The sequence below is a fragment of the Myotis lucifugus genome, unplaced genomic scaffold (genome assembly GCF_000147115.1).
Source record: "Myotis lucifugus unplaced genomic scaffold, Myoluc2.0 scaffold_63, whole genome shotgun sequence".
Classification (NCBI taxonomy): domain Eukaryota; kingdom Metazoa; phylum Chordata; class Mammalia; order Chiroptera; family Vespertilionidae; genus Myotis; species Myotis lucifugus.
The window spans coordinates 5658633-5679329 of record NW_005871111.1 but is presented as its reverse complement, the minus strand read 5'-3'; the positions used below and the strand labels follow the sequence as shown (position 1 = coordinate 5679329).

Below are 20697 nucleotides of genomic sequence, written 5' to 3'. Positions count from 1 at the left end.
TTTTTCTGGGATCCCCGCCCCACAGTGGTGCTGGTGTGTGGGGTGTGGCTTGGGAACCATGGCTGGTGGCTCAGGGGTGTGGAAATGGGCTCCTATCCCAAGGGTGAGGTGTTCCCCTCCCTTTCCTAAAAGCTTGGGCAAGTGTTGATAGAGCTGTTCCTTTGATAAAGCAGGCCCTGTGGCGGACAGTCCTGGGGCAGGGCCTTTTAGTCCACCATTAGCTCATGTGCCTCATGGACACTGTTTTAAGATTTTACAAGCTCAAAATGGATTAGCATTCCAGTGATCCCCTTTATGGTTTGGCTTTTTCCTCCAGAGCTTTAAGACACATGTTTTTTTAGCCACGTGTTAAGAAATGGTAGGGCCACATAGGGCCCGAGAACAGAAAACGTTTTGTTGGAGTTGGAAGACAGACTATTGTAGTTCTGACATCTGCCAAATCTGTCAAATGTCAGAGTGATCTGGTCTGGATTTGGTCTGTCACCAGGAGAGCAGTTTAGGTCTTTAAAGCCAGACTGCTCACTTCAGAGGTCAAGCGACACAGGGCTCTGAGTCTGTCTCAAGGCCTTCATTACAGATGCCATGTCCAAGCTAAATTTTTACAGTTTTCTAATTTACCAGTTATTTTTTACAAAAGATATATAGTTTTGTAAGAAATTTTAAAAATTCAAAGCAAATTTATGATGAAAATTAAGTCGCCCTCATATCTCCAACCCCTTCCCCAAAGGCCACTCCAGTTATCAATTTTACATGTAGGCTTCCAGAAATATCTGTGAGCGTGTGGAGGGCTGTGTGTATAAAATCTCACTCCTTTTTATGCAAATAAAAACCCACTTTAGAAACTGTTACAAACTTTTTTTTTTACTTTTAAATATCTTAGAGATTTTTAGACACATATATATCTTTTTTTAAAAAAATAATTGTATAATATCCTGCTGTATGAATATACTCAAAACATTCAACCTGTCCTCCTAGTGGCAGCTTACATTCTGCCCGATTTTTGGCTTCTATTTATAGTGCTCTAATGAACATATTTATACTATATGACTTTGGGTATGTGTGTGGCAATTTCTGTTACCCTTTTTCCGTGTTATTTTCTCTAACCCTTTGTGTGTCTTTCTTAGCATTTCTTGTAGGCTTTTTATGGGCTCTTGTCATGCCCACACCCCCAAAGCTACCAGCTCGGAAGCCAGGTGTCGGTGACTGACCGGAGCTGCTTCCCACCATGCTATTTCAGGCTTTTAGGAGATGAGACAGTGGTATCTCAGCATTGCAAGAAAGTGATCTTAAAGCTAAGCTGGTTCAACCTAGTCCTTGAATCCCCTCGAATGCTGGCAGCGGCATCCTTACAGAGTGCATTCCACAGGTCATCACAGTATTGCCACCAAGTGAGGGCCCCTCAATCTGTTCAGCTCAGAGGCGCTGACTTTGAGAAAGACCCCTCATACCCAGTGCTTAAAGATCTTTCAGAAGGAATGGTATAGTGGTGGATGGCACATCCTGCTCTTATGTGGATTTGGGATCCACCATTTACTAGCTGACTAACGTTGGGCAAGTTACTTAGTCCTCTGTGCCTCGGTTTCCTCATCTAAAAAATGAGGCTAATAGCACACCTTCATAAAGCTATTGTATGGATTATATGTTAACACATGAAAAATGTTTTTTCAAAGTGCCTGGTATATGTAAAGTAACATATATGGGTATATAAACAATATAATTATATACCCTACTATAATTATATATCATGCAGATGATATGTAATATATGAAAAATATATGCATAAAATTTAAAAGTATACATAAGCTACTGCTATTATTACTGTTCTTGCTATGATAACTTAACAGTGATAAAACCCCTAAACAGACAGAAGAGACATCAAGTATGAGTCTTCCTGGGAAGAAAGTGAATGATAGATCTTTGTTTTGTTTAAACCATGTGCTTTACATTAAGAATAATCTTTACTTTTCTTAATCCTCGTAACAGTATACATGGGAGATACTATCAATTCCTACATCACAGAGGGTAAAACTAGGGCTCAGATGTTAGGCAAGTTGCCCAAGGGTTATCCACATAGTAAGGGGCAGAGGAGGGGTTTGCATCCCAGCCTTATCTCAAAGGCACTAAACTGCAGGGACTGAAATCCTATTGGGGCAGACATGGCTAAGACCAGCTCTTTCCCTAAGCAGCGGCTTGTACCATTGGCTTCTGGCCTGAGGAAGGGTGTGGTTAATAGAATACACTGGGCATTTGAAGAGAAGAATCTTGGAGGAGAAGGACTATAAGGTGTGAGAAAGGGAGTGTGGGGCTGCCAACAACCTGGGCTAGGGAAGAATATTTGCATACCGCTTTCCTCCCCTCTGCTTTCCATAAATGCACAGTCTTGCTCCATATTCAGATGTCTTAAGCTTCCAGACCTTCCACCAGAGATGGACCATCTGGCCCACTGTGAGCTGTTCTCACCTCCTCAGACTGCACAGCAGCGCCTCCCTTTGCTTCCTCTCTCATCTGCCAGCTGAGCAACCTCTCCTCTAAAACCTTTTCCATACACAGTGGGATGACTTACTGGCTTCCTGCTAAAACCAAAATAGTCTGGGTTCTATCTGTTCTATGCTCAGACGGGGCTGGGAACAAACATCATGGTAAAGCTTCAAATCTCAAATTCGAATGAGTCAGTGTCAAGCGAGGGGTAAGCAAATGGCAAAAATACTTGCTTTTTAAATTTCTTTTAAAGTAAGTTAAGGTGGAGGAGGGGAACATAGGCATAGAGAGGAATGAAAAGCGATGAGTCTGAGTCGAGGTCATAACCTTCAGAAAACTCCCATCAGGGCAGTAACGACTCAGATGGTAACCTAGTGTGAATGACTTCAGTTTGTTCATGGGTTCCAAGTACCCAGGTTTCCTCCTAACTACAATGGGAAACTTAGATTGCTCATGTCTGGAACCCCATCAACTGACCACTGAGGCTTTATACTTTACCTCCGTAATGAGATAGTTCTTGGCCCAAGTGCTGTTCGCTGGGTCTGGAATTTCTCTGTTACACCACTGAGGTCTGAGGGCTGACAGGAGAACAAATACCCTATAGATATAGAAAACACCGACAGGTTAAGTGAGTACAGATGACATGGAAGCACGGGTTCTTAGCACAGTGATTTCAGTGCAGGGGTACGCAAATAAGTGAAACGTAAACACTGAAGGAGAAAGATGATGCATCATCTAAGGATGGACTAGTTTTCTGTGAAGTTTGGGTAGGTGATAGAGTCACAATGCAGTCACGTGGGGTTTGCTAAATAAATGATGGCACTTTTGCTCAGTGTAATGTTTAGCTGTCACTATGCAGCCATGCACTTATTCAACAAACATTCCCTAAGGTATGACCAGCACAGTGCTGGGGTAGGACAGCAAACAAGAAGGCATGGTCCCTACTCTTGGGAGTTTTCTAATCATGTAACTACAATGTTCATAAAGAGTTTGTAATGACAAGTAAATTATGCTAAAAGTAAGAAAACAAACAGGATACTAATGATATAAATAACGTAAACATAGACCATGCAAAAAAATGCCAAGAAAAATACCGTAGAGAAACATTCAAACTGTTAGAAGAGTACTTGTGTTTGGTGATCAGAGGAAATATGGGTCTTTTTTTCTACATCTCTAGGTTTTTAAAATTTTTTTAAATGATTTTATATCACCTTTATGATGTAGGAGAGAAAAAAATCCTTTAAATTGTTTCTTATAAATGCATATGGTTAAATATTTTGACTATATTTTTAAAAATTCAAGACCAATATGAAACATCTTTAAAACCTTAAGCTTTGATGTTTAATAAGAATGGTAAGCTCTGGGATGTGTTTAGCTCTTTGAAACAAAAGATGTGGCCATGTGATTAGTTTTTCCCCCCCAAAAATGTGAGCAGAGGTACCTGTGACCTAGGATAAATCATGCAGATGAGGGCAGTGCCCAAAGGGTGGTGGGCCACTAAGATGGAATAAAACTGGGTCCCTAAATGACTGTGTGGAGCAGAGCTGCCAAGCAACCTGGATGACTTATCTCTTATATGGGAGAGAAATAAACTATTTTATTAAAGCCACTATATTTTGGACCTCCCTCCCTCCCTCCCTCCCTCCCTCCTTCCTTCCTTTTTTAAACAGCAGAAGCTTTGCCCCTCACTAATACTATTTCCCTGAAGAGGATACATGTGATCCTAGTTAACTCTTTTTTTAGTTAAACTTTTTCAAAATCTACCTAAAGAGAGCTCTGCTTTGAAGTACCTATCACATACAGGGTTTCAATAAATGTAAAGCCTTTTAGACAAGTTCAATAGCTGGCAGAATGACTTTGAGCTAGTTTTATTTTTACCTCTTCTCTTACGTTATACAACATCTGAAGAAAACTTTGTATTGAGTAACTACCTCCTTAAAAATTCTTTCAATAAAATAATATGTTTAAAGAAATTTTAGAAAATATAACTAAATAAAAGAACTAAAACCACCTAATATGATTTTATTCCCTGATATAACCACCATTAATATTTTGGTGTATATTCTTGGGGCAGAGAGTGTTAATTGCTGCCCAATACTTGTTTTCCTCTCTGCCTTAGGAAGAACACCTTAATGTATTGGGACAACCATGAACCCAGCTGTAAGGCCACAATTCTAAACTTCCCTGCCTCACCAAGTTCTGGCCAATGAAATCTAACCAAAGGTATCCTGTGTGACTTTTTCATGTAAAGTCTTCTGAAAAGGAAAGTGTGGGCACCTTCTTTTTCCCTGTAGTTGTAGAAAGCAGGCATGATGGCTATCATTCCTGCAGCCATTGGACCATGAGGTGAAATGGATGGAAGCCAATGTCAGGATAATGGAGCAGAAAGATGCATTGGAGCTATTCACCAACCCTTGACTTGAGTTTACTTCCCTTACCTGGGTGAGAAGCTGTTAGCTAGTTTGTCATATTATTTTGGATCTTTATCTTATATACAACCAAATTTAATGATAACTGATAATTTTTTTTTGTGTGTGTATGTACTGTTCTTTTAAAAAATGGAAGTACATCTTTTGCAAGCTGCTTTTAAAATACAGCAAGTATTCATGATTTCATTTTCTTCTACATCTTTAATGGACACATAATATTGCTAGATAGCATGAGATATATCATAATTTCATTAATCCCATGTCATTGGGTCTTTGTTTCAAATTATTTTCCTTTTATGAACAATACTTTAGCATACCCTTATGATATACTTAGAATAAATTTCTAGTTAGAAATTGCTAGGTCAATGATAGAACATTTTTAAAATTTAATATATATTGCCAATCCAAAAAGAAATAAATTTAGTCTGCCATCAGCAATGTATGAGAGTGTCCATTTCTTGGACTCATAGCAACGATAACAATTATCATTTAAAAAGACAGTTACCAAAACTCAGGTGTACCCAACTCACTTTTGCCGGAAGCAACGCATTGAGAAAATGCCCACCATGATGATAGCAGTGCAAATGCTCGCTGCCACAAATGTGCTCCAATTGGCTTTACCTGAAAAGACAGCAAACCCTGTGATTGAGTTATCTTCAGTGAACATTTCAAAATACTCTCTATAGTGTGAAACTCGGCCCTACCACAGCTCCTGGGTAGCTGGGCCCAGGAATAGGCCGAGTCATTTTATCCATTCATTTAAGTCACAGCGGTTCTCAACCTGTGGCTCGCGACCCCTTTGGCGGTCGAACGACCCTTTCACAGGGGTCGCCTAAGACCATCCTGCATATCAGATATTTACATTACGATTCATAACAGTAGCAACATTACAGTTATGAAGTAGCAAGGAAAATAATTTTATGGTTGGGTCACAACATGAGGAACTGTATTTAAAGGGCCAGAAGGTTGAGAACCACTGAAGAGGAGGGGCCTCAGGGAGCCAATGCTATAGTTCTGGGAGGAGCTCCAGCCCTACAAGGGCTGCTTCCTCTGTGGGTGGGGGGGAAAGAGTTTGATATACAATGCACTGGCTGTGAACTGCTCTGGATTCTAGTATTGTATCTTCTACTGACTGATATGTGATCTGTGGACTTCAGGTTCTTTTTTTTAAAATATATTTTATTGATTTTTTTACAGAGAAGGGAGAGGGATAGAGAGTTAGAAACATCGATGAGAGAGAAACATCGATCAGCTGCCTCCTGCACACCCCCTACTGGGGATGTGCCTGCAACCAAGGTACATGCCCTTGACCAGAATTGAACCTAGGACCCTTCAGTCCACAGGCCGATGCTCTACCCACTGAGCCAAACCGGTTAGGGCTGGACTTCAGGTTCTTGATCCATAAAAGGTGAGTGGTGGTGTCTACATGAAGCTCAGGATGGTTTCCCAAAAGGCATGCTGTCAAAAGTGTAGAGTTGGATGGACAGGAGTTGGCTAAGAGGACAAGTTAGGGAAGCGCAGACTAGACCGAGAGCTATGCAAAGCCCATGGGAGGAGGAAACAGCTTAGCACTTTCAGGGGACTAAGGCTGTCTGGTCCTGCTTTGGAGTATAAATGAGTGTGAGGCAGAGGATGAAGCTGGATGAGTGAGTAGGACCAAGTCATGCAGGTCCTGGTAACAGAGCAGTTTGAATCCTAGCTTGAAGCCCTTGGGGAACCACTGATGGGTTGTAGCAAGAGGTGGAATATCAGCACTAGGGGTCTTGCAGAAAGATTCTTCTGATGGAATGAAGGACAGGCTGGGAGGGAGGGTGAGCAGGGGAACTAAAGACCAGAGACCTGCTAGGTTCAGTGACAGAGGTGTATTACCAGGGCTGAATGGGGGAGTTAACACAGGCAGCCTTGTTACCACCCCATACAACCAGCCCAATCTGACATTTCTTCAGCATCTGCCTTCCTTCCTGGGCAGATGGGACAGTCTGGAGCACCACAAGTAGAATGGTGCTGAGCTCTTCATCTAGTTAACTGCTCACAGTTAACTTTCATGGGAGTCACTGGGAGATGAAAAGATGGGTTTTTAATTTTCCCAGTGGAGAAGTACCTGGCATAGAACAACAAAGTCCTGAATAACCAACTTGATACTCCCTGTCAGAAAGCAAGAACAGTGTGTTTTACTCTTGGGGCAAATGCAAACTAGTGCTGCTAGAGAGAACAATGTAACTTAGCTTGTGGAAGCACAGGATAGCTGGGTCACTACATACTCAACCTTAAGTAACTCAAATCTGAGTTTGATTTGTAGTTCTGCCATTTACCACCTCTATGACCTTGAGTAATTTTTCTGTACCTTACATTTGTAAAAGGCATCCTAATCCCTCCTTCCTTTATTCATTTCATATTGAGCGCCTGGTAGTGTGACCAGGTATAATCATGTAAAACAGGCACTTTACATGGTTGTGGTCAAGATTAAATGAGCAAAAGTATGTGTTATGTGGGTTGAATTGTGTCCTCCCACACCAAATATTCATATGTTGAAGTCCTAATCTCCAGTACCTCAAAAAGTGACCTCGTTTGGAAATAGGGTTGTTGCAGATGTAATTAGTTAAGTTGAGGTCAGACTGTAGTAGGGATGCCTCTAATCCAATATGACAGGCGTCCTTATAAAAAGGGGAAGTTTGAACACAGACACACAAGGAAACCTCAACGTGAAGATGAAGGCAGAGATCCACAAGCCAAGGAACGCCAAAGATTGCCTCCAGACTCCAGGTGAGAGGCATAAAACGGATTCTTTCATAGCCTTCAGAAGAAACGAACTCTGCTGATACCTTGATCTTGGACCTCCAGCCTCCAGAAATGTGAGAAAATAAATTTCTATTGTCTAAGCAACCCCCAATTTATGGTGCTTTGTTATATGAACCCCAGCAAACTAATATGGTGTAAAAGCACTTAACACATGACTAGTACATAACTATCTGATATGCAGTAGCTGCTATTGCTATTGTTGAGATTATTCTCATTATTCATTAAACAGATATTTAGTGAACAAGTACTAGGTGGTGGGCACCATTCTAGACCTTGAAGATAGAGATAAACAGATACCAGTCCCTGCCCATTGGATTTGGAGTTTGAATATGGGTCAAATGTAGTACATTATGAGGGAAATAGGAGGTGCATTTGGGAAGGCTACCTGGAGGAGGAAACATTTCCACTGAGTTTTTTTTTGTTTTGTTTTTTAATATATTAGACGATAACATGGTAGGGCAGTCCAATTACAGGAAACAAGTGCAAAGGTGTAGCAGTAAGAAAGCTATGAGCTGCCTCCTGCACATCTCCTACTGGGGATGTGCCCGCAACCCAGGTACATGCCCTTGACCGGAATCGAACCTGGGACCCTTCAGTCCACAGGCCGATGCTCTACCCACTGAGCCAAACCGGTTTCGGCTCCACTGAGTTTTGAAGATTGAGTAGACACTGTCTCCAAGCAGACAATGACATGGTAGGGCAGTCCAATTACAGGAAACAAGTGCAAAGGTGTAGCAGTAAGAAAGCTATGAGCAACTTAAAGAAAATCTGATAATCTCCATGCCAAAGGCCGTGGGACTGTACCACCTGTGTGGGAACCCAGGGTGGACTCTCCACCTCTAAAGTTGTTCTTACCTTGCAGGCAAAATTCCCTCTCATTTCCTCGGGGGCTTTCGCCAGCTGCTGTCAGAGCTGTCATCCACAGGACGTATCTCACTCTGGGCTGCAGACTGTCTATTGGATGTGAATTTTCGGAGACACTATAGGGAATTTCTGAGAGGAAGATGAAGGAAGCAAGGTACAGATCAAAGGGAATATTTGAATATGGGCTTTTACTCATTGGTTAAGGCTTCATTTAATTTGAAAGAGAAAAGCACATTTCTGTTTTAAAATAGTCTTAATTAATTAGTACTTAACACTTTAGTAGGCCCTATATACAGTCATTTATGGAGGTCTCACTTTCCAGCATATTAGAAGTAAATATTTTTTCTGGGGCAAAATCTTTTGAAATAATTTTTATCGTTTTGTTTTTTAAATGATTTAGCTGTAGTTAACTCCTATTTTTTTTAAAAAAATGTTTTTATTGACTTGAGAGAGAGAATCATTGATCTGCTGCCTCCTGCATGCCCCCTACTGGGGATGGAGCCTGCAATCAGGAATCAAACCAGTGACCTCGGTGCATGGGACGACACTCAACCAACTGAGCCATAGTGGTTAACTCCTTTTATTTCCTGTAATGTTTCTGGCATTTACCAGGTATATTTGAGAATCTTTGAGAAAGAAATTCAATATACAAACTGTTTTCAATTGACCTTTTAGTAAGTTAAGTTTAGCAATTAATGAAACAGATATTTAAGCAACATTTATTAATTTTGACTTTCCACTCAGTAGGCTTAGTAGGCTTAATATGATGATCTGCTACAATTTGATGCAAAATTTAAAACCTAGAGCAGCGGTATTTAAGATTAATTTATTTTGGCAGTTTAAGCCTAAATCATCAGTTCCCTATGCTCTCCACACCCCTGCAGATTCTCAGCAGGGAATATTTTGTTTTTGAACAATGCACTGAGGCTGTTTGTAGGTAACCTTCAGTAAATAGGCAGTCTTCTCCTCCAGCGATCTTCTGGGTGGGATTAGGGTTGGGGGGCATACAATGAAGGACTAGAACTCAGCACTTTGTGTCTCAACATCACATTTACTAACTCACAAAGCCCAGGACAAGTCACATGACCCTATTTGCTGAAATTATTTCAACAGTCACAAATATGTACTGAACATCTGCTCTGGATAAGGCACCAAGTATACAAAGGCATTGTGTCTGCCTCAAAGAGTTTACCATCAATGAGGGAAACAGACTCCTTACACTCCCCACCCCTGCTCACTGTGGGTACCCAGCAAGATGGAGCCCTGTAATATTATATCCACTCCACCCAAAGGGGCTGAGGTTGGAGCGGATCATTTAAGAGCTGTGACTATCAGAGCAATTTCTGCATTTTACATCCTGTTCAGAAAAAGTACCCTGTGGAAAATTCCCAAGCCTACTCTAACCTGATGAAATTGCTTGCACAGACTTAAGCTTTGAGATCAAACTAAAAAAGCTCTTTCCTTCTTCCTAAGTCAGGGGATTAAAAAATTAATTTTGAAGCAATCTTCTGCTCATCTTGCTGCAGCAAAGCATCAGCGAGCATCAGGGAGTCAACCATTGGATTGTGTGAGGGCATCCTTGGCTCTGGGAGTGAAATAAGATGTCGGAACATAGAAGAAATTTGAATGGTGTGCTGGGCCCAACGGTTTACACACACACACACACACACACGTATATTTAAAGAATAAATAAATATATTTGAAAAATAGGAGACTATGGGGGAGCAGTAAGGAGGAGGATGGTGTTAGCAGTTTGGTTGGCAAAATAGGTTGAGTTGAGTAATGGGAGAAAGAAATCATGCAGGAAATACTGGTTCTGCTGCCTGGGTCTGGGCTGTGATCTCAGGCACAGATAAAAGGGCCATTCGATCCTTAGCCCTCTGAAACTTTAGGCTCAGGTGGTTAAAAGACAAAGGCACCAGTTTAGGAAGATGTGATAGTTGCCAATCATCTGACAGGCAGTGGGTAAGAAGGTCAAGTGGTCTCCGGCAAAACTGCTGCATCGTTACCGAAAATTAGTTTTTCCCTAATAGTCTACCTTGATTTAACAACATGGAGGGTGGTGATCACCCATTTGTTATTCAACAAATACTGTTTTTATTAAGCACCTACTGTGTGCCTGGCTGTCTTGTAAGAACAGGGGAGACAATGGTAAGCAAACAGCCATGGTGTCTGCCCTCATGATGCTTAGGGTCTGTGGGCAAAAATAGCCAAGTAGAACAAAGCATAGTGTGTGCACCAGTACAGAAGAGCACCTGCCACTGGTGCACATGGAGGTACCAACCAACTTCCCAAGAAGTCTCGCACCATATTCCGCGGGGATTGCACTAACATGCAGATGCCAGGGCCCAGCCCAGGTCCACACCTCTCCTCTCCTGCCCAGCAGGGCTCAGTGCTCCGACCGCACCCTGCATGTCTGTCAGTCTGGGGCCTGGTGGGCAGCGCCACAAGACACATTCTACCGCGCCCTCCCCCTCGGTCTCCATCCTGCTCTTGCTGTTGTGGTGCCTCCATCCTGGTGTCTTTTTCCTTCAGCCTCCTGCCTTCTGTCACTCTCTAGAAGCTGCACTTGTGAATTCACCTGTGATTTCTGGTTATCAAATGCAATAGACAGTTGTCAGTCCCTGATCATAGCAGTTACATCATTTTTTTGGTGCTTTTCCATCTCCTTCAATAGACTGTGAACTCTGTGAGACAGGGAATGGGTCTTACTCATCAATATGTGCTTCATGAATAAAAGGAATACTAGTATAACCTAAACCGGTATAAAACAGGTTGAATCTGGGCCTCCTTCCGTTTTGATGTATTTTTAAATACCCTTATATAGACTTTAGAGTCATCAGATTTGTGGCAAAATAAAGTAGGTATTTTCTTCTACATCTACAACAGCAGCTTTATGAACCAAATGACCATGCATATGTCTGGTTGTAAATAGGCCTTTCGGTTTAAACTCTGCCAAATGAAAATTGGAAGGTAGAGGGAAGCAAATTCCACATGAAGAGTTCAGAATGGATCAGGAGGCTCTGACTGGTTTGGCTCAGTGGATAGAGAGTCAGCCTGTGGACTGAAGGGTCCCAGGTTCAATTCCGGTCAAGGGCATGTACCTTGGTTGCGGGCACATCCCCAATAGGGGGTGTGCAGGAGGCAGCTAATCGATGTCAGTCTCTCTCTCATCGGTGTTTCTAACTCTCTATCCCTCTCCCTTCCTCTCTGTAAAAAAATCAATAAAATATATATTTTTAAAAATGGCTCAGGAGGAGGTCAATTGATTCATCACCTTCTGGGGTGTTTTTCAGAACTGACCCTGGCTGGCCCAGTGGGAAGCAGTTCTGTTCAATGATACATCCTGTTTATCAATGGTGGGTTAGTTAAGTGAATGACTATAAAGTCTTATAATGGAATACTAGAGGGCTATTAAAAAGAATGAAGCAAATCATCCGGACTGATGTGAAAAGATCTCCAGTATTTATTATTGAGAAGTAAAAGCAAAATGAAAATCAGAATACAGGGGGTGGGGGCAGGTTAGAAGAGGTCAATGGGGGGGAAAAGGGGACGTGTGTAATACTTTCCACAATAAAGATTAAAACAAACAAAAAAGATCAGAATACAGATGATTATTCAAAACACTAGAGGCCTGGTGCACGAAATTCATGCTTGGGTAGGGTCCTTAAGCCTGGTGGGTCATCAGGGCTGATCAGGTTCCCCGCCTCCCCGTATCCTCCTTTCCTTGCTCCCTCAGCGCCCCACTGCTGCTGGTCGCCCACCATGTTCCGTGCCACCCCCAGAGGTCAGCACACATCATAGCGAGCGATCGAACTTCCATTCTCCCGGTCAAACTCCTGAGGGGACACTTTGCATATTAGCCTTTTATATATATAGATAGGCTTAAAATTTTTTCTGGATGAGCATACAAAGAACTGCTAATAGTTTAAGTATAAAGAAAGGGATAATTTTGACTTTATGTCTTACTGAACTACTTAAATGTTTTTATCACTTGCAAGTATTATTTATATAATAAAAATTAACTAGCTTCAAAAGTCCTAACTCAGAAAAGCAACACCAGGTCTTGAAAGGTCAAGAGAGAGGACTGACGGCTCAAGTTTCCCAGGTAAAAATCCCTCTTGCAGGCAGCACCCTGGCACCCACATCTCAGGGTGGCTCCATTACATTCTTCTTGGACCCACTAGCTCTCATGAATGAACAAAAAAGTTGCTTCTTTATGATAAATTCTCCTGGAAGAAAGCTGCCTTTGAAATAAGAAGGGCAAGCCAGAATAAATCAAAATTAGAACATCAAGTCTGGCAGGTGCCTTGGAGCTGCTATGAATAAGTGATCCATGAAGTCACTCAAGATTATACTCCAGCCAGAATTTATTTTAATTGCTTTAGTCTTATAGAATAACTAGTGGCCCAGTACACAGATTCGTGCACATTGAAAGGAAATTAATTAGAAGAAATATTTTAATATCGCTATTCATCCTTTCTCTATAATAGAAGTGTCAGAGGTGAAAGAATTAGTAAAATGTACATGAAAATAATATATAAATTGATTAAGAAATAAACAATAACATGATATAACATAAAGACAACTAAAACATGATATAAAAACAACATTGATAAAAACAATGACTGATAAATTGGTTAAACTTATTCTAATATCTCCCTGTATACCACATTAAGAGTAAAAACACTTTCAGAGTACTTGACTAATTTCCCTTATGATGAAGTATTTACAACTTTAACTTTAACGTCACATGCTCTTTGGACTCAAGAGAAAGCAACATACAACTGGCCATGTCCGAAAACTTTTTCCCACCCAGTGAAGCACCTCAACTTCTCTTTCAGGTAATTGTCAGCAACACAGCAGTAAATATCAACATGAAGCAGATTATTGTAGACCATACAGGGAAAACAATGGGTAAAATATTTAACTATAGCAGTGTTTGACTATATTCTGCACAGTGAGAAAACCTGAAGTCATTTTCAAGTTCCACCATTTCCTCTTTTCAGTTGGGTCAAGTTTCTAAACTTTGTAAATCTCCATTTTCTGGCTCATGAAAAGAAAATAGGATTCCACCAGGTCTCCTAGCTACCTACTCCAGGACTTCTACTAGAAAATGTTTGCACCTGGCTATAAAGCAAGTTGGGTTCCTGGGCTGAAGAAATTCTAAGGAGGCTAGTCGCTAGGGAGAGGTAGCCGGCCATTGCTACATGATGTCATTACCCGGCACCCACAGCCACTGTTTCCAGGTTGGGCTGGGCTGTGGGCCACATTTTGCACCATGGGGTCTCGACAGCGTCAGCTGCAATTTGGTGGGCTGTCAATCCGGGGTGGTGGCAGGGCCTGTGTCCCACCTGGGGGAAGCCGAGTGCTGCTTTGTTGGTGCCAGGTCCGTGGTGCCATTTCTCTGTAAATGGCCAGTGCGCATCACAGCAGCTCCTGTATTGAGCGTCTGCTCCCTGGTGGTCAGTGCACATCATAGCGACCAGTCGGAGGGTCAGACACTTAGCATATTAGCCTTTTATATATATAGATTATAGGTCATAAGGAATTAAGTTGTAATTCACCCATTTTGAGAATAAAATAGTATGCTATAATGGTGTTTGCAAATGTGGGAACTCAAAAAGTTCTCCAAATGCATTCATTGTAAACCTCAAGGGTCTATATAATAGTACTAAAGTGTCTTTATTGCTTTTTGAAATGCCACCTCCCCATGTGAATAAGCTCCTTGAGAGCCTGGTCTATCATCTTCATTTCTTTAAATTGCTTGGCACATAACATATATCCAGTAACTGTGCTTATGAGTTCAGATGTCTTTTCCTTCCTTCAGTTAATTTCACAATATTTATTGAGCATCTACTAAGTGCCAGGAACAGTACTAGCACTTTGTGTATGTATGCACATGCATGTGCTTGTGTTCTCCTGGCATCTGAACAAGGAAGGCCCCGCAGCATTCTTTTCTCACACGTACCACAAAATCGAGGTTGGGAAGTGGAGCTCTGTTCCTTCCAGTATATCCTGTAATGGAGGATGCAGCCCATTTGTTCCTGGGCTGGAATTTCGTCCCATGAAATTAAAATGCGCCCCTTTTCCTCTGTGATGACATTAATGTGGGGGCCACTCAGTGGTGCTGTAAAGTAGAGCACAGGAGGCGTTGTCACCCCTCTAAATCCAAATCATGAAACTAAAGCAAAACGTTGACAAAGGTTCCCAAGACTCACCTTTGTGCGCAGAGTCACCCCGGATGGAGCGGCATCCTCCCCGGTGCCCTGACAGTGCGTGCACACGGATTTCATAGCAGATGTGAGGTTTTATGTTCTCTGCAAGGAAAGGGAGTTCTTATCACAGAGGCGGTATTACCTGTGAGTCACTAAAGGAGCCGCCTCCATATCTGTACAGATGCATTCAAGGCATTTCTTGCCTTTTCTTAGTGTGAAGATGGCTCAAGGGTAAAGGAATGACCTGTTACAAAATCTCAGCCTCCTATTTGCTATGGAACTGCCTCCTAGAAGCCACAGCTCCCAACTCCAAAGTTCACCTCATAGTGAACAACTAAGCAAACCTGAGTCTCTTTTGAGGGTCATCGTGATTAAGGAGACAAAAGCTAGCCCAGTCTCAACCAGGATTTAAATATAACCACACAGACCGATTTTGAAACAAAACTTTCCTTCCGGAAAAAACAACAACTGACTTCTACAAATAAATCATTTGCCATTTATCGAAAAGTGAGGCTGGGTGTTTCAGGCATAGAACCTGGAAGGCTCTTCAATTCCACAGACGCTTATCAGGATCTGACTGGGGAGCTTGGGGTGACATATTCGGGTGTGGCTAACCAGGGCACGCTCAGTGCAATCCGACCCATTGCTCCTTCCCTACCTGCCCGCACCATGATCCAATTAGATCTCAGTTGCTTCGCAGCGTGGAAGATTTGGAAGATCCCCGGGAATGTTAATACACCTTCGGAGCTTTTAAACTGCCACCCTTTGCAGTTTTCTATCAGCTACAAAGTTTATTGGCAAGTCGCTCTTTCCTGCCCAAGCTCCTTATTTCCATTCTCTCTACTTGTTATAAAGAAAAAGGCCCCTCTCGTATTACTGTCCATGACATATCTTTAAATTCCCCATTAAAATTTAAAGGAAAAAGAGAGAATCACTACTAGGTAACTATAGTATCATGTGGTCAAAACAAGAGCTCTCTCCCATATTGTTTAAAGCCCTGCCATAGGTAGATCTGGTCCCCTACCACGGACGATTGATTAGGATTTAACATTTCCTGTTTGGGGAAGAAGAATTTCACTGAATAATTTACTAAACTGTGTGTTTTATAAGAAAACTCGCTGTCCTTTAAATATTCCAGCAAATACGCAGCATATAAAGCTCAAACACACCACCAGTTCTGTCAGAATGACCATGAAGAGAAAAGACGAAGCCACGGGTGAGTTCCCATTTGTATTCATGAACTAAGTGAGATGGAGGTAGGGACACAGTCAGCTCAGTCCTGTAATCCAAAGATTATATGTGGGTGGCATCCAGACCCGGGGGCCCCAAGGGCACCGTGGAGAATGGAATCACGTTTCATTTCAGAGTGGCTAGTGCCTGGCTGCTCTGCTGCTCGTCGAGGAAGGTGCCAACCAACCACGGTACCATACAGAGGCGTGGGAGTTCCAGATGAGCTCAGCCGGCAAATGCTTTTGTTACATTTTGCCATGCAAACTGTGTTTAAGGCAGAAGCCTTGGGAATGGCTCTACAGAAGCTGTGGGCTGCTGCTTGTGAAGAGCCTACCCTTAGTGGAGGAGGGAAGAAAATGTGGCTCCTTAACTCAGGTGACATTTCCTTTTCCGTGAAGCGTGGAGCCCTAGCAAGCTAGTTCCCTGGTTCTGATCTTGAGGACTCCCGTTGAACTGGCTAAATCTTATACAAACACTCCTTAATCATGTCTGCTCTCCACCTCGAAAATTCCTTAGCCCTGCTCCCCACAATGTTAAGATTTTTATTTCTTCATCCTGGCCCCAACTACCAGCTCATTTCCTCCTACTGGCAAGCATACCTATATACCTGGTGTCCATGTTTATAAATACTCTTTTAGGTGGATTTTCTGCAGAAAGCTAATTTCCCCTATTAAGTATGGGGCAGTGGTCGGCAAACTGCGGCTCGGCAAACCGTGGCTCGTGAGCCACATGCGGCTCTTTGGCCCATTGAGTGTGGCTCTTCCACAAAATACCGACTTCTGCACATGGGCCACGAAGTTTCAATCGCACTGTACGTGCGCGCCCGCACGTGGTATTTTGTGGAAGAGCCACACTCAAGGGGCCAAAGAGCCGCATGTGGCTCGAGAGCCGCAGTTTGCCAACCACTGACCTAGAGGAAGAATGAGGGAGCATGCAGAAGGGGGGCTTAAATAGCCTAGGAATCAGGGACGGTTTTCTAGACATGGCGATGGCCACCTATTGTAAAAGGTGTGGCTCTGTATGGCCTGAACCATCTTTATGCAGACAGGGCGGGACTGATGATCCCTCGCCTAGTCTCACCGACCTACAGTCCTGGAGCTGGACTGTCTTCAGGCCCACTACAAGCAAGGGCCCCAGCCAGAAGCAGAGGATGCGAAGGCAATGAGTCATCTCACTGAGGAGAGAGGGCCCCTCTGATTTCGTGGTGTGAATTACTTAATTTTTTAAGAGTTTATTTTCATAATGTAACAGCAACACAAACTAATAGTTCACCAAGTGTTTTCAAGTAGCAAGAAAACCATTATTAAAGTTATTTTACCAACCAGTATATGGATCTAATTCAAATGAATATTTCTAAAATGCTTAAAAACATTTTAGTTGCCTAAATATGGAAACCATTCTCTCTTTTCATCTACTTTATGGTATTTGTGTAGAATCATAAAAGTAAGGAACTGTAGGGACTATATGATTTAAACCAGTGATGGCGAACCTTTTGAGCTCGGCGTGTCAGCATTTTGAAAAACCCTAACTTAACTCTGGTGCCGTGTCACATATAGAAATTTTTTGATCTTTGCAACCATAGTAAAACAAAGACTTACAATTTTGATATTTATTTTATATATTTAAATGCCATTTAACAAAGAAAAATCAACCAAAAAAATGAGTTCACGTGTCACCTCTGACACGCCTGTCATAGGTTCGCCACCACTGATTTAAACTGTCCTGCAGGGGTAAATCCTAATTCAGTTGACAATAAGCATTTGCAATTTTGCAGCACTTTAGAGCTCACTAAACACCTGCTATAGGCACTGTTTCATCTGATTTGATAGGCAAAGCAGCCCTCAACGTAAACTGGTGCTACTGCGACAACTCCAGGGACAATCACTTGTCCTATGAGAGACCATAACAAGGAAAGTTCCTTCTCAAAAGAGAACGGGCATCTGCCTTCTTATAATTTCCATGCAGAGGCCTCGTTTTGCCCTCCAAAACAGTAAAGAATGCATCCTCCTTTTCATGTATGTCAAAGCCAGCAGCAGCCATCGAACCACCCCACCCTCATCTAGAATTCTCTTCCATGTGCTAAGTAGTTCCCACATTAAAAGTTCCAGAACCCCAGGGACTTGCTCACCTTCTGTGGCTCACTGGGCAGCTTTCTGTTTACGTGTAGTGATTACAACTGAACACAACTCACTAAAAATCTGAGCAGCTAGACTATAAAAAAGGGCACCCAGGTAAGGACCGGCTCATGTATTATCACGCAGTGTGCTCTGTTTATTCCATCCGTGTAAATTTTGTTGCCTTAAGCAGTGTGTGTGTGTCCTCCTGGACAGGTGCAATGACTGTCAGGATGTGATGGAAGTGTTATGGGATTTAGAGCTTGAAAATCTATTAAAATCTTAGCTCTGTAAAATAATAATTAATAATAATAATAATAATAATGTTAGCTAGCTAAATTATCAAGCACTTAAAATATGCTAGGCACTGTTCCAAACATTTTCTCTATATTAATTCAGTTAATCCTCACAATAACCCAATGAGGTAGATAATATTAATATCCCCATATTATAGATAAGCAAACCAAGGCACAGAGAAATTAATTTTCCCTAGATTATCCAACCTAGAAAGGGGCAGGGCCAGGACTCAAATTTAGATAGTCTGGCTGCAGAACTAGTACTTAAACACACTTAAAAAGGACATTGCCTAAGTTTTGTCCAATCATCTCAATATGCTTTCAGAGGCTTTCTTTCACTTGATTGTAACCACTGACAGATTTGAAAAATTTGAGGATTAGAGACACCAATTATATAGATAATTCTGAATTTATTATCACAAAAATAGGCAGCAGACCTGAGCATGAAAGACTTCCTGGAATCCTTGCCTATATAATGGGCTGCACATGATATTTCTGAGACTTAAATGAACTCCCCAATGTAAGTTGCCCATCACACTGACTGGTTACTACTTAGCTCTCAGCCTCACTCATTTGGTTTATTCACTTATATGGCACCGTGTCAGGCACGTGGGTTTTCCATAGATACTGGAGCTTTTAGGCGACCAGTTGGTTGGCCTTCTATAGCTGCCGTGGTGTATTCTGGGGTGCTGTCCTGAAGGACCCTAGGTGATCACTGTCCCGCATTCTCATGTAGCCACTCGTAATTGAAGGGCAGGGTTTTGGGTTCTCACCTGCAATTTCCTCAAACAAATGTGAATTTAGTAACCCTCCTGAAGGCAGGTGAACAATCAAGTACCTGAAATCAAAGCGGACACGTTGTAGGGGGGAGTCCGTAGCCAGTTCAGAGGGGGCCGTGTGCCGCGCCCCGGATGGAGCTCCCTCCATTCCACCACGTACTCTTGGACAGCAGAGGCGGCTTCCCCAGGGGGCTCCCACATCACCATAATGTTGTCCATGCCCTCTGAGTTTGCAGAGACCTGGCCAGGAGCCAGCAACCCTTTATGGGGAAAATGGGGAGGGACAAAAACAAAAATCACTGTGGATAAAGATATAAAACATAACAACTCATCCTAGCAAAGTTTTAGAAGAACTGATTTCTTTGTAAGTTCTTCAGGTTCACAGATTTAAGTTCATTGTACTTCTCAATTCATGGAGATCTGGCATCAGCAACTTGGACAAGGACCCTGTGTAGAGTTATTTATAGAATTATTTCCCCTTCATATTTCACTTCACTTTCCATTTTTGTGTCCCCAATGGTACCTGCTCTAGTGAATGTAATAAGAATCCTTCTAATCCAGCTTATATAAGTGTCTATTCAGCTATATATGGATCCTTGGAAATTAGTGCTGCTTTGTGCTTGTGAGTTGCTATTTCATGAACTGTGTTGGGAGTAAATCTAATGTTTTTTCTAACCACCCCCCCCACACACACACACACAACATTATGTTTCTGGGATATATCCATCCTGTTCCTATATGTAAATTTAGCTCATTCCTTTAGACTGCTGCCTCAACCCCTCTTTGCCCAGTCTCCAAGTGACAAGCAGGTTTCCCTCCAACTCTTTACTGAGGTAGGAAAAAAAAAAGTGCTGTAATAAATCATAAATTCCTAACTGGGCAGGTCATGGTGGATGGTCACACCACAGTCCTGTAACTTAAGTGAGAGTTTTTAAAGCCAGCCCTGTCCATTGTTTTTGTGCATCTAGGTTAACAGAAGTGGTGCCAGAAGGAATACCCTTCGAAGGCATAACCACACTTAAGAAAGATTTGAGATCTTTATACCCCGGCATATGTCATCAGTTTGGCTCAAATAAACTCTTATATAATTCAGGGAAAATTGATGCTATTACAATGTTAAATCATTCCATTAATAATTCACATATTTCATATATGTGCCGGCTTTGCTGGCACATACGCACTCTTTTGTTATTGCCCGAGGAGCGCATTTTCGAAGAAGAATGGTCCGATGATGCCTCCAGCCCAAAAGCCGCACCAAACAGTGACACGTTGTGGATGCATTTGTTTCTCAACAATCACTCATGGATTTTCTGAACCCCAAATGCGACAATTTTGTCGATTAACCAAGCCATCAAGATGAAAAACCTCATCAAAATTCAGCCACATTTATGCAAAACGGTCATGGAAAATTTCAACAGAAGAGTGCGTATGTGCCAGCAAAGCTGTGGAGGCCATTTATCCAATATGCTATTCCATACATAACCCTATAC

The 20697-nt window shown here is 42.1% G+C and overlaps 1 protein-coding gene across 1 annotated transcript in view; it reads right to left on the bottom strand.

Annotated features, from left to right (window-relative positions):
• Nucleotides 1-2946: 2946 nt before the first annotated feature.
• IL12RB2 (interleukin 12 receptor subunit beta 2) overlaps nt 2947-20697 on the bottom strand; it is a 53093-nt gene continuing 35342 nt past the window's right edge. The window contains exons 9-14 of the mRNA XM_023754700.1: nt 19267-19467; nt 14792-14890; nt 14542-14700; nt 8511-8699; nt 5438-5528; nt 2947-3076 (exon numbers count right to left, since the gene is read on the bottom strand). Coding sequence (XP_023610468.1) covers nt 2947-3076; nt 5438-5528; nt 8511-8699; nt 14542-14700; nt 14792-14890; nt 19267-19467 — 869 coding nt within the window. The remainder of the gene's footprint in view (nt 3077-5437; nt 5529-8510; nt 8700-14541; nt 14701-14791; nt 14891-19266; nt 19468-20697) is intronic.